Source organism: Zootermopsis nevadensis, unplaced genomic scaffold, assembly GCF_977971745.1.
Source record: "Zootermopsis nevadensis isolate Lab colony 2312 unplaced genomic scaffold, Znev_1.0 Znev_ptg000016l, whole genome shotgun sequence".
NCBI classification, from domain to species: domain Eukaryota; kingdom Metazoa; phylum Arthropoda; class Insecta; order Blattodea; family Termopsidae; genus Zootermopsis; species Zootermopsis nevadensis.
The window spans coordinates 7,444,895-7,459,329 of record NW_028259148.1 but is presented as its reverse complement, the minus strand read 5'-3'; the positions used below and the strand labels follow the sequence as shown (position 1 = coordinate 7,459,329).

At 38.9% G+C, this 14,435-nt stretch overlaps 1 protein-coding gene across 3 annotated transcripts; it reads right to left on the bottom strand.

Annotated features, from left to right (window-relative positions):
• Positions 1-3,375: 3,375 nt before the first annotated feature.
• Idua (alpha-L-iduronidase) lies at positions 3,376-14,311 on the bottom strand. Of its 3 annotated transcripts, XM_022080113.2 has the most exons (13): positions 14,019-14,311; positions 13,375-13,521; positions 12,599-12,739; positions 10,495-10,691; positions 9,210-9,305; positions 8,696-8,981; positions 7,590-7,793; positions 7,252-7,380; positions 6,279-6,540; positions 5,240-5,368; positions 4,330-4,406; positions 3,824-3,933; positions 3,376-3,596 (listed from the first exon to the last, which is right to left on the bottom strand). In XM_022080113.2, the coding sequence occupies exons 2-13, from the start codon at positions 13,512-13,514 to the stop codon at positions 3,478-3,480; spliced, it is 1,890 nt and encodes a 629-aa protein (XP_021935805.1). In that variant the 5' UTR covers positions 13,515-13,521; positions 14,019-14,311; the 3' UTR covers positions 3,376-3,477. The 3 variants fall into 3 exon arrangements, with proteins under 3 accessions (XP_021935805.1, XP_021935806.1, XP_087205668.1); XM_022080114.2 differs by lacking the exon at positions 12,599-12,739; XM_087349542.1 differs by lacking the exons at positions 12,599-12,739; positions 14,019-14,311 and having other exon boundaries at positions 10,495-10,731; positions 13,375-13,471.
• Between the last annotated feature and the right edge of the window lie 124 nt (positions 14,312-14,435).

Sequence of the window (14,435 nt, the reverse complement as noted above, 5' to 3'; positions counted from 1 at the left end):
TCAGGATAACATGTCTCCCGACTAAAATATCCCCTGACATCCTGGTAAGGACGTCATATGTTTGCGATTTAAAAAACCTACCAGGCATGTGGCCATAGACGGCATGGACGCTGTAAAGGTACAATTTGGCTGCACGCGACACAGACAAGCGACCGAGGCAGGCGACAGAGTTACGAGACCGAGATTGGTCGCTTCCTGTCTGCTCTCTGTACAATCGTATGAAGTACAATTACGAGCGCGAGACAAAGACAGGCGACAAAGACGGGCGACAGAGACAAAGCACAGGAGACCGCTCTCGGACCAGTAGTGTCTCGTGTGTTGTTGAGTAAAATAATGGCAGAAATTAAATTTACTGGTGACCAAGATGAGCAATTGGTAGAATTAGTAGCAGAAAACCGACCACTGACCACCGACAGAAAGATCCTTCTTCACGTCTGGTTTTGAATATTGAACTCATAGGTTTTCTTTGTTTCTTTCGCAACAAATAACACAGCAACACATCATCTTCTTCGATTAACCTTTTTAGAAGCATTTTTCTACTCATTTTTCACAGAATATGTGCACGTATGTCTCAACAAAACAAAGAAAACAAACACTTTGCCGCATGTCTCGGTCGTCACCTCAAAAGTGTGTGGCAACAAGCTGCGATGTGTCCGTCTCCCGTCTCTGTCGCCTGCCTCGGTCGCTTGTCTCTGTCGCGTGCAGCCAAATTGTACCTTGAGCCGCCTAGTCGTGGCTTAACGTTGATCTGCTGTTAGCGCAGGCGCAGTTAGAAAAGAATTTTGTTGCGGAATTGAAGGGAAGAGGGATTACATGACCTTCGAAGCCAAGATGTTAGCTGGATCTGGACCGCTAACTTCCTATGCGTCCTGGTTTTTGATTCTCGTGATTTTAATTATGTAACCTTTGTTGTACGCGTATGCCTTGTTATGACTTATTATTGTGCATCATGGGAGATGAAGTACGACGTATATACGTAATTGCCAACATTTTCATAACCCCCTTGTCATGAGATTTGTCTAAGACTTTGATAAAGTCACGCTTCGCCATTGGCCAACCCGAAATGTTATTGCTACGCTAATGAAAAGTGACAATTAAAATTAACCCTTCGTCAGCAACACTGCCTCGTGACAGAGTCAATTTCCTCGGCCTCCCATGAACCTACGACAGGCTTCAATGAAAGACAGCCACATGCAGACCTCACGCGTCCGACAAAATAAACTTACAAGGAGAGACAGAACAAATTTTCACAGCGGCAACTATTTTAACTGCCTTTTAGGAGGGACGTCGTTTGAATATTAGGCGCAGAAATACTATAGGGTCTACAAATTCGTTTCGTGGTTTTCCTCAGTTATTACAGAAACACAAACTAGGCCACCTAAGATTTCTCTCTACTTTGACCCTCATAATAGGCCTATATATTCATTATTTCAACTTCTGTGGTTGATACAGCGACTTTGAATAGCTTGTGAATCGAACAGAAACGCTGGAAATAACTGGTGTTTTACTGAGTATACTTTCTGCAAACTGAACTTCGATAAACCTTACGCATTTTATTGTTTCATAGTTGCAAGTGAATAACCGTATCATTTTCGTTGTAGGATCTAAAAAATAAAGCTCTGCTTTAACACAGCTTTTATTTGCGACGGGAGGACACTAAATACAAACTCATTGTGAACCTTGCGTAATAGTTACACAGCGGAATGCCCCAGTTGATTACTATTTATGAGTCCATTCCGGCTGCTATGCGCCGTCAAAAGTTAGAGGAGAGACAGGCATTTATTTAGACCTCACATTCCGCCACTTATAATGTCGATGCTGTATGGAGAAGCTAATTTGATTGCTTACGCGAGTTAAAACACTTATTTTTAGTTCTAACTCTATACAAAAGAGTAATTCTTGAAAATATTATAGTCACTCAGCTGGTCATAAAATTCCCTGTCTTTTAAGGTACAACCAAAATACAAATTTCAAATACATTCACACTGCCAGGGTAAGTCATAAATTATTTATCGTGATTATTCTTTAAATATTCGCCATATACAAAAATAACTCCATAAAATTTGCATGATTGCGTAAATTAAATCTATATTTTATGTAATGTACATATGGTTTGTTGGATTAACCTTTTATGAAAAGTGTCTATAAAGATTGGCTTTAGTAAGTTTTATATTCGACAGATATACAAACCAAAAATAAATTGACTCAACATATTTTAATGCATACCATCAATATCGAATTACTGAATTATATATTGTTTTTAGATATGAAACATGTGATCGGACAAACACATTCTCATTATACGTATACAACATGTAGGCATTACCTTGTGGGAAAACGCACAGCATCGAGAACACACTTAAAGAGAAGATTCGAGAAGAAATGGTCGACTCCATTTTTCCTTCATACGCTTCCATCTACATAGAAATAATAATAAAAATATTCGTACTTTGTGGTACATGTGCATTTTTTGTTAGTACAGATTTGCAATTGTTAGTTCTGCCTTCACACGACGGTGGCGCTTTTAAAATGTTTAGTAATAAAAACAATTTATTGAACAGAAATAAACACGAAAGTGCTTCGCTCTGCATCACATCTCCGCAAATCTGTGTACCCTGCTTCACTTGCTCGATTGATTGTGCTAACAAAAATTGGCCCGCGTTATGTAAACAGTGATCCGTAATGCTTCCATCGCGTTAAATACAAACAGCCTAATAAAAATACACATTATTATAAAACTGATTCTGTGTTACTCAAAAGAGGAAGTTACAAAAGTTACGTTCAGACCTAACAAATACAGAATTATTCTGTTTAAAATCTAGATAGTATTTACAAATTTGTTTTTACTTTTACCAGTATCCAACGTAAAATTCCAATATCGTTACATAAAAACATTTTTCAATATTCGTATGAATTAAACTTTCAACGTGATATCGATTTCTATATTTCGAAAATCCATTTAAAACAAGAATATAACGGAAAGACGTGATATTTCGTAGTTATAGAGTGACGATAACAAAATGGAGTTCCTACGTAGCTCATGTTGGTAATGTATCACTGCAGCATTCCTAAAGCCTTACTAATGTCTTCGATATTAATGTAGGTCGATAGTTGATGTTAATGCGATGATAAAGTACAAATTCAAGGCTGAAGCTATGTTTTATTTCATCTTTTTTTGTTCTGTCCTAGTACCTCTTTATTTAGTTCTTTAATGACCTTAATTAGAGTCAACTTGACCACTGTGGCTATATATGGATAGAATGAAGAAATGAAAGGCATGACGAGAGAGAGGAAATATACAGTTAGAATCTGTTGATGAAAGATGATAGCACGCCGAATAGGAATCGGGGAGGTCTGTTTTAAAAATAAAATAAATAGCGTGTAATTAGTTTATTCATTTGACTGTTGATAGGTTAGGTTATGTAGATACTTCAAGCGCAATGGTCCCTTACAAATCCCGACGCCATATTTGAAATTTTAAGCACAAGAGAAGTTCCCAGGATAATGTACCGATAATGAAAAGGGACCGGGTCTATTCCAGTAGTCAACAGCTCGAACCCTGTAGGACCCTATCACTCGTTCGCCTTGGGTTCCGTCTGAAAATAAATCAGAGATAAGTAAACTTAATCTCTTTAAGAGCGTACGAATAGAAGATGCGAAAAGGTTTCAGACGACTTCAGACCTAATGATGTAGATAATATTGAACAAAACACGAGCTGGAACGAAGTTTTTATGAGTAACTGTTCTCTTAGTTTCGTTCCAGTGCGTCAATCTATAGACTATTAAGTAGTATCACTTAAAGATAATGAGAATATATACTGACCAGATGGAACTGCGTACTGGTACGATAGAAAGATGGTATCTTGCGAATTGACACGGCGAAATTTGTCAGAAACCACAGAGTTAAATTCTACTTCGTATGTTTTGATGCACCTGTAAGACATGAAATTTCGTAAATTCTCTTATGAAGGAAGCCATGAGTATACAGTTAGTGTAAACTGAGAAACATAGATTCAATCTCTGGCATCGCTGCTACATCAAGAACGACTGTAAACCCAACACAGATATTTACATCATAATTTCTACGCGGTTAAATTCAGCATAAGCGTTAGACTACATCCAGTCTCGAGATTAAGAGGACGCAGTTCTCAGACATAGGACATTTTCAATGTTCCTCTTATAATTAATTTCCATTTTATTATTTTCACGACTTCAGTAATAAAACTTAAACAATTTGCTGTTTCTAACTCTAGCCCCTGTAAATAAACATACTAAATAATTTTTATTACATATTCGACTAAACCTTAAATTTAAATTCTGGATACCTACCTCGTAACCACGGTGACGTCACTCCAAAAGAGCATAACCTCGTTGTAAGTCACGTTGCAGACCATTAAGCGAGACACCTGCAACGTCAACACAATGACGTTTAACGAGTTCTTTGTACAAAGCTCAAAGATCATGTCGGTCTGTTGTCACCCTGCTTGTTTCTTATCCGAAACTACTAATCGAAATACGACTAAAAACACTGCAAAATTTCCTTAATGTTTTCGTGGTGTCTAATAATTATAGAATATAGAAATCGAAGGAAGAATTACCTGAGTAAATAAGCAGGGCAGAAACTCGACCAAACTGTCCACTACGTCATCATACCCACACTATTTTGTGCTACCAGACAATAAACTTACTAAACAATAAGTCCCCCAGACAAAAACATCAAACTTACAAAATAAATTTTTCCCTGCCTTGATATTAATCTGTGTCAGTTGAACGTGTGAAGCAGTGGTCGCTCTGGGAATTACCTGTGGCGGCGAAATGTACAGTCTAAATTCCACGGATTGCATAAGCATAAATTATCCTATCCTGACAGTGTCAGCTTTCGAGTTAGTAATAAAAATATTTTATCATTAAGTCGGATAGTATTGTAATCTTTAATTGGTTTCTGATTTTTCTCATTACTGGTACTAAAAACATCTCACTTGCGAATTCAGTGGAGTAACAGCAGCAAAAATTGTATATTGTAAAGAGTTAACAAAAATAATTGCAGTTATAAACAGCCATATTGTTTTGGTTACTTTCAGAACCTAATATTATTTATAAAATTCTATTAGAAATCGAATACCAAATTACGGGGGGGGGGGGGGGGGGGGGAACTTACGGAATTTTAGAAAGCGTCTCGTTTGTAAATTGGAAATATTATGTACTCGTTCATCCTATATTAACAGAAAAATACACTCACGTGTCCTGGTCCCTGCATTGCTTTAGCGCAGATGTGAAGAAGACCAACGCTTGGTAATTTTAGCGGCACTGAGAGGCGTAGCTTCTCTGAGTGGGGCACACGCGTGGGGCCCCTCGCACGATGGGGGCCCTGTCAAGAAACCACATATTTATTTCACTTAACTGTCCGTTACAAATTTGTAAAATTAATTGATGGGATGTTGGTTACTGTCATGTGATGGCACTGTGATATGCCGTCAGTGAGGTGTCATAAGATGATAACACGCTACAAAATAATAATAATATTTTTTAAAAAGTCTTAAAGAAATAAGGTGTGAACATGCGATCTGACTCAGGATAAGGTACAGTGGCGAGATTTTGTAAACCATGTACTGAACCTTTAGGTTGCGTAAAATTTTAGGAATTTCTTAAGTATGTGAAAGTATACTAACTTCTGAAGACGTCCTCTGTTCCACGGTGTTAGATGATGCTAATAATAATGATGATTATTTCAATTCAGTTCAATTCTTTGTGTCAACGTCCTGACTCAATACGCGAAATTAAGGCCGTATTGAAAAAATGGCTTTAGGGAAACCAAAGACAGACGAAACATGATGGTTAATATTTATAATTAATCATTATAAATATAAAAACATTTGTGCTGGTGTTTGTTGGGATGAAGTCGATGTGGTGGCTGAAAGCTGTCGACGTTATCGACGGCGGAGGAAAACCACAGAAGACTTACTGAAGAAAGAAATGATCTTCGGTTACTTTGCCTTCTTCTGCATATTCTTATACCCCTTTATGTTTGGTGCCATGACAGCCTCTATCTCGCGTTTAAATTTCAGAGACCGCTTCATAAAGAAATGATCAACTAAATCATTCGCCATCTGAAGGCTTTTCTTCACAGCCCTGGTAGTCAGTTGAGTCCTAATCAGTGAGTCTGCGCAAGAGTGACTGCGAAAGAACGAGGAACGTACGTCGCCATATACAAATATTACCACTATAATTGTTGGCAAATAAGTAAAAACGCGAATGAGGCTGGTCAGCTCTTTCCTTACCTCAACAGCTCTTATTCGAGCTCTCAGCTGTTGTTCTGGAAACACAGGAGCTCCATTGCGCAGCCACATCTGCGCAGGGTTCGTGAGTACGTTGTCCATCAGGTATAAGACGTAGCGAGGGGATTCCCCGGGCACATTAAGCACCCGAAGCGTCACGTTGAGAATTTCGTCGGGATGTGAACCTGTGTCGTTGTTGAACACCAGTAGGACCGACCCAGTCCAGGGGTCTATCCCACTAGAACCTGCAGCCAGAACCGACAGCCTACGAAGAAACCATTAGCTACTGCATGAGTCAAACAAGAAGGATGGTGACTCGCGCAGAGGTTGCGACGTTGCCACATCTTCGGATTGACTTGACAGCCAACACTTCAATTTCGAACAGTGGCAGTGGAGATAATATGGAACCCCACTAGGTTCTTGGCTTGTAACGTGTACACTGTTCAAATATGTAGTAATAGGATACAAAATTCTGTTGAAATTTTATTGTTTCTCAGATACTGCTCTCGAAATTTTAATATACAAAATATATTTTCCGAAAATTTTAATTTTCAATTAAATTTTAAAGAAAGGATGCTGATAATACGGAACCCCTTTAGATGATTAAAAGAGCTAAAAACAACTAAAAATTGTGAAAAGTTTATGTTTACAGTATGGAAATCACAGTTATTTACTCTGAACACTACAATGGAAGTTAATATTTTTATAGCCCTTTGAAACCCATTTCAGGTTTTCATTGTGTTCTATGGCATGGATAAGTTCTGTCCGTCTGTCGCGACCTTCAGCCGAAATCTTGCTGCCATCTATTATCACTGTGTTCACGATCGATTGGCAAAACATCTTTTACAGATATTAGGGCAACGTTAGCTTCCGAATGAGAGGTTGTAAACCCCCACAGGTACTAAATATAGGTATATATATACTTTCCTATTATACACTTTCATTTCATGCACTGAATACGCGTAATAAAGCGTACCTGTAGTCGGGGTTTTTTACAACCATGCGAAGCTCCTGGTTACCAAGAAATGACAGCAAAGCCATTGTCGTGTATACGGGCTTCCTGATGAACTGCACGTGCGGCGGATTTGTTTCGTTCATCTGAAACCTGAGAAATTCAGACAAATTTTTTAACGTCACATTCCCATGGCGTTCTTAAAGCAAACCGGATACATAAAAAGTGCTATTATGTTGTGTTTCGGAAGTAATCACAGTTTATGGAGTTATTTGGGTATCCAAATAAGCTATTGTTAGTAAATATTTGAATATGAGCCTACATTTGACGCTACTACACCACCAAAGCGATGAATAGCTAACCTTGCCAGCAGAGTGCGTTGCGTGAAGTAATACGGGTGGTAATTGAGGAAAGCGTTGTCATTACTGAGCAGTTGTAGTGGCAGCCCCTGCTGTCTCACCATGACGTGCTGGTGATCCGCGATCACCGCTGCGACCATGGCACCGTACCTCACATCGGCCCTCCAGGGCTCACTCTTGGACCAGCCGGTCAGAGGATCTGCCTCGCTGCAAGTAAACATAGCAACACGTGGCTGTCTTTGTCGTAACCACTACAGGAACAGTCTGCGTGCGAGGAAGCAAGCGAACGAATGCTAAGACCCTTTATCCTATAGCTAGTAAAGAAATTACCCACCTCTTACAGAAACTGAAATTACATAACTTTATTTTGTGTGTTATGGCACACCTATAGAAGACAGAAAATTCTTGAAGCTGGGATATTGGCACTAACAGTGCAATACGTACCCGTAGTAAATTTCTGGGGCACGTCTACAAGTATACGCTGAAGAAGCCTAAATTTAGGGCCCTGGATGTCGTAAAGATGAGCTCTTGGTATTGAAAAACACTTCGGTGTGATATAGACCTGCATTATAGTTAATGTAGACTTCGTGTTTTATAATTAAAGCCTATACGCAGCTCTTTTGAAGTTGAAGCTCGTCTTAAAAAGATTTAAATATTCAGTCCGCACCTCAAAGAAAACACAACCCATAACCATTACAACTACCAATCAGTTGATGCCGTTTAGAGAAATAATTGTAGTTTACTTTGAAAATCATATGAAACCGATAAATATATATATATATATATATATATATATATATATATATATATATATATGCAAAACGCAGCATTACCGACTGTCTTCAAGAGTTAATAACATCTGAACTTGAGATACATTAAATAACCTACGATCCAAGCTTCAATTCATAAACTGCCTATAAATTAAAATATTACACGTTATTCAAGTTACTTTCTTTTTTCTCACGTCAAACATAATTTAAAAATTCCTCGTGTTCTTTACGATTTTCCTCTGTGTTTCAATCGTTTTCCAAATCTCGCTGCCCCTAGCCAGACGAACGAATGAAATATCAGATTTCCTATAATCGTTGTTTTATATCGACGAGACTCACTCGTTTGCTAATGGAATTCTTCCCAAAGATGGAAACATGACGCTGAGGTCACGAGCGAATTGCAGGCCCTGCTCCAGCACTGCAGCGCTGGAGGCTGCCCCTTTCTTATGGAACGAGATGAAGTCTAGAGAACAGGCAGTCTGGTTGGCGCAGTGCTGTAACAACCCCCAGCACAAAGGGTGCTTCTCCAGAGTCTTAAACAGACCCGCGGGGCCCCCAAACCGCAGTCGCCCGTGCCCAGCATCTCGCAAGCCCCCAGAAGACGCTTCGAAGTATCGCATATAGCCTGCAAGTACAGTGGAGTTACGGTATAACGTTTTATGTCATGACATATTTTCACATGTAATGTTAACATCTTCATATAAACGTTCGTAGCTTCTCGTGAGTTAAACACGAGGTTCCTGTTTCTAATAACCATGTCTTGAAGGTGTATAGATTCAATGGTCATGAAATACCATAACTCGTCATAACCGATTTCTTGGACTACATTCGTCATATTCACTGCGTTACTTACTCTCTACAGTGAAGTTTAAAATGTTGTAACTCTTCAAATCAGGCTCGTTCCACGTTTCAAATCGCCATTGTTCTACTGTAGAAAGCCCGTAGCGGTCTGAAAATAAAATTTACAATTGGCATACAATAAAATCTGGAACTGACGTTATATCCTACCTTATAAACGTGTTTCGAGAGTTTTGATACTTCTGTTTCTTAACAAAACCACGTTCAAATTTCATACGTTTCATTTCACAAACTGCAAACATGTTTCTCAAAGTCATTGTAAAGAAAAGGCATGCCCAAGTGTTGAAATTTACGGCCTTGATTGGTTAAAAGAGATCAAATTATCTAAAAGTTACGCCATGACAATAAGGACGATGCTGAAGCACTTACCTGTGTAGATAAGAGGTTGTACCTTTTATGTCAATAGTAGTAAATCTGTCATATTCTTTAACTTTTTCTCAGACACTGTTCATGAGATGGCTACATTTTGCAGGCACGATTTCTTTATATATTGGCATTTTCTTACGCTCATAAAACAGACTTTTAAATTTTTATTCCAGTCGATTTTTCCCCACATATTTCATTCCTAGTTCTCTCTTGAGGTTGTCAAGATAAAATTTATTACATTTCTTCACGCCTATGTCTAGTCCTCTGCGGTTTTGAAATAAAAATCACGCGTTTCCTTCTCCCGAGGAACTGAGTGCCAGTACGAACCTTACTGTGCCAGAATTTTCAGTTTTGTGGTAAAGTGTAAAATTAACTGTAAGGAGGATAACGCGGAAAGACAGATTTGGTTTTGGGGACTCGTGATTATGGCGCTAATGATGAATGGGGAAGACGTTTTCCGCCAGTGGAACAAGGAAAGATTGACAAGATTTTAGCTCACATGAGACATCGTGGAAAGGAGATTAAAGTAATTAAAAGTTTATTACAGACCCACAATAAAATCTAACTGAAATTAATAAAGGAACCTACGTTTTAGGTTCGATATTTCCCTGTGAAATTTATAAAGTGTCGTTACCATGATAACACAGAACACGCCATGTATATTTGAGTCTAATACTTAAATTTTTAAAATGTAAAAATAAATTTGTCCCCTTGCCTAAGAACCACGTTATTATAACGTCGAGAGAAGTTTTATGCTTCTTATAGTTCAAAACTAAATGGATATGAGTGTTTTCGTGGAAGTTGTGGGGAAGATAAAAATTTCTACCCGTCACGGAAACCGACCCACGGTCGTCTAGACCGTAACCAGTCTCCCTGTCTCTTATAATATCCCACTGTATCCTTTTTCAACCTACCAATGTACCTGCTAGCCACCTGCCTCACCAGATGTCTCCACATCTCGACTTGTGTGTCATTGTTGAAGTCACGAAAGAGGTGAGATGGGTTCCCCATCAATTCGAACCCAGGATTGAGTCTGTAGATCTGCATCCAGTCGAACAACTGATCCAGCAACGTAAAGTTGTAGAGCGGCGTTCCAGAGTCGTCAAGATGGCTTCCATCGTGTAGAAATGTGAGGAGGAAAACAGCTAGTTCTTATTCAAGAATTCAGAATTAGAATCCAGTAGTGTTATCGAGTCCAAAATACAAGCAAATAACGACATAGTCTGACATATCTTTGAAAATATTTTACGAGTTCTGACGCATTCTATGGAAAAAAAAGATGTATACACATATTTATTTACATTTACACGTAAAACAGATACATATACACTCTGTAAGTTCCAGCCGCAGAAAACACTGTTATTTGGCAAAATACAGAAAAATATAAAGAGGGAGAAATTGTTACAAATCAAGTGTTTCCAATCTAAAGTGTTTGAGGTTTTGCCCAGGAACAGCCATTACGTTGCTACACTCTTTACATTATCAGTAGTAAGAAGTTACGGCGATGTTCGATGTTGCTAAGTTGACATGACATTTCGCTGGCTTCGTCCACTTCGTGTTTCGTGCAGTACCTGTGTCTTCTTCAGTACTGCTTCCCTTACTCTGGAACGACATCCCCCACTCCGAAAATACATCCCTCTTTGGCTAACATGTCGACGTGGCAACACCCCCGTTAATTTATTTATTTAACAACACTTTTTCAATATCTCAGACTACAAAGCGTCGAATAAGACTATGATAGTGAGCAATTAATTGGATAGGATGTGAAAGGAATTGGTCGTGGCCTGATTTAAGATCCTCTCCCGGACTTGGCCTTGAAGAACTGAGATAAATCACGAAAAACCTCAGTCAGGATGGCCGGTCTTGAGGCCGAGATTTGAACCCGGTACCTCCCGAATACGACGCGGGAGTTCTAGGCACTTAATTATGACGTTCATCTCAGTTAAATTTGTATTGCTGGTAGCAAAGAGTGGAGAGCCATAAGGGCTAGTCGGTAAATATTCCAACACCTGAGACCGGAAACATAATTTGCAACAACTTTTCCGTTTGTATTCTTCCATATAACAGAGTTCTCCTATGTTCCCGGACTTATGAGACGTTCTGTACATTGTCACTAACAATCAGCGACTGTGGTTATCTCAACCAAAGCGAGAAACGGCACTAGCAATTCCATTATTCTATGTAATAGCCACACACTGACATCAGCGCTCTCATGTGGAGAACCACTGGCCTTTCTCGACAAATCACTTTAAAAGACTCGCCTTCTAAATTTATAGACCCATTTCAATGTTTCCATCAGACTGAAAACAATACTATAAATAATGGTCCGGAAATCCTTTCAATTTTGTCACATTGTTTCTTTTGTCGGGCCAAATACTTGTTATTTATCGACTAAGGCGCTGCCGTAGGCTAAAATGGTATAAAGCTTGAAGATAAAAAATGTTTGGTTGTAGAATTTAAAAAACATTTTTCCTACTGCAGAGATTTCTAGTTCTATGTATATTGTGTTTTTGATGTTATATTTAAGTTTATAATCTAGCGATAAAACACAATTCATGAGTTAGACCAAATATTTTAAATATTTTCGGTGTGAGGGCGTGGGTTGGATTTGTCTGGTTCGGGATTAGATCATTTGCCGGATCTTGTGAACAAGGTAATGAACCTTAGGGTTGCATAAAAAGTAATTTAGTTCAACTTAGCAGTTATTGACTCCGGAGGAGTTAGTAACTTCAGGAACGAAAATGCATTTTTAAATTTAATTTGAGAACAATCCTAAACCAAGGTGTTATAGATGTCGATTTTACTGATTCATTTTACGTCTATAATAGTATTTTAGAAGCTATTTAGCATCGAATAAAATGGCAAGATGAAAATTAATGATGAGTAGGGTAGAATGTGATGCTTCTGGTTTTCAGTTAGGTCTGCTACCCGATATTTACATATCTGACGAAATGAGACACGACAGCCGCGCTCATACCAGGTTGTAAAGCGGGGACCTCAGACGCGCTGTAGTAGTACCTCACTGTGATGAGGTCTAGAAGCCAATGTATCCGGACTTGTGATAATGACTGATGCGGCAAAGAACCGATCAGCGCCAAGTTGAAGCGCTCGTCCTCGGCCAGCAGAAAACGTGCGACAACAGAGCGTGGAGCTGGCGGACTGCAAAGTTATCACCATAAGACTATTTGCTCATTCCTTCGTTTGTTTGCTTGTGTGTTCCTTCGTTCTTTCGTCTATTTGTTTATTTAACACATACGTAACGACATTTTCAATTGCTTAGATAATAAAGGATCGAATGTTATATCGATTAGTAGTAATGAATCGGGAAGAATGTAAAAAAACCCGGCACTATCCCGGAATTTGCCTTTAGGGACTGAGAGTAATCACGAAATACCTCAGTTACAGGAGTCTCCCTCCGAGCTGAGATTTGAATAAATAAAAATAAATAAAACGATAAGTGGTGGGGAGATAAAATCATTATAAATATGGTACTAGTTGTTAAGTTTCGTATTATAGCCGCTTTAGTCTCACAGAAAAGGCCACTGATGTTAACTTGATGTCTGGTTGGATGGCTCCCACAGCCGTTACGGGCGTAATAATGCACAGCAAAATATCTCTCCCTACTGGGAATCGAAAATTCAACCGTCACGAAGCAATAAACGTAGCCTAAACAGCGGCAATCTGCTGTATTTGTATGCGTTTTGTAAATAATTATCATAATCTCGATACAGATGACATAAACAAACAAACAGAGAAAAACCGAACGACCGATTTATTGAAATTAATCATAATACCATAGTCCTGTGCTATCCCAGAAGTGCCGAAGTTCACCGACAGATGGCTCTGCAATATTTACAATCACTCGGGGCTCTCGCGCTACAATTACTATGGAGAAGCACCATAAGATGGCAGCAGTTTTCGGTAGTGAATACATGAAAAGGCTAGAACAGTGAAATAATTGGAAAAAATTAACATTATCCGCTCCTTGCTAAACTGTAGTGGCGTCATGATATAATACACGTACAAATGACTAAAGATTGTCTCAAATTTTCATCTCACTTCTAACAACCATCATCATATGGAATAGCCGCTTCAAGGCATCTGCAGTTTATACAGCGCCATAACTAACGGGCGAAAAAGTGACCTGAACGTCACGCCTCACGCTTTCTGCTCGGGAGCCTACTGGTTTAAACATCAGCCTGGTGGCCGAATGTTCTGACAGGAATTTATTGTTTCTCCTTGCACATCCAGGCCCCGATCACCTTCTTCCCATTGCATGTTTTTTTTAATTCTTCGGAAAGCCGTATTCTATGGGTCAGTTATTTAGTTATATAAGCCTCACAAAAAAAATACGATTTGAAAAAAAAACATGACGCAACAGCATTACGTTTGAGACTGCACGAAATTTATTACAACAGATACAGAATAACAATCTTACCTGTGATCTGAATGAATCTCCGTTATCAGTAAGCTATGTCTGAGCACCACTCACATTACAAACTTGAGCGGGCGTTGCTGCTAAAGGTCAGGGTCAAACAATCGAGAGATTTAATCTCGCGTTTTTAAATGATGGAGATGGAACTTGCTCTCAAAGACAGCTGATTGACAATGAGAAGCATGGATGCCAACGTTATAACTTTTCATATCCGAAATGACTACAAAAATATGCTGCAGGGCGACTGAAATGTGTTAATCATGCTAGGCAGCATTAAAAGCAGCTGCATGGAGCAAAGTCCTTCTTGAGAAGCTGATAGTAGCTTGGCTGGTACCAGAAATGGTACCCACAGGTTTATTAGCATACAAAATGAACCTTACATCTTACTTGTTACATTTCAACTTCTGCTACTGATACAAT

Coding starts and splice junctions, on each gene's coding strand:
- Idua (XM_022080113.2), bottom strand. CDS start 13,514: ATGTATTCACTACCGAAAACTGCTGCCATCTTATGGTGCTTCTCCATA. Junction 9,306..10,494: donor GGTGGCTAGCAGGTACATTG/GTAGGTTGAAAA, acceptor TTTTATTTTCAG/ACCGCTACGGGCTTTCTACA. Junction 3,934..4,329: donor GACGTCACCGTGGTTACGAG/GTAGGTATCCAG, acceptor CATGTCTTACAG/GTGCATCAAAACATACGAAG.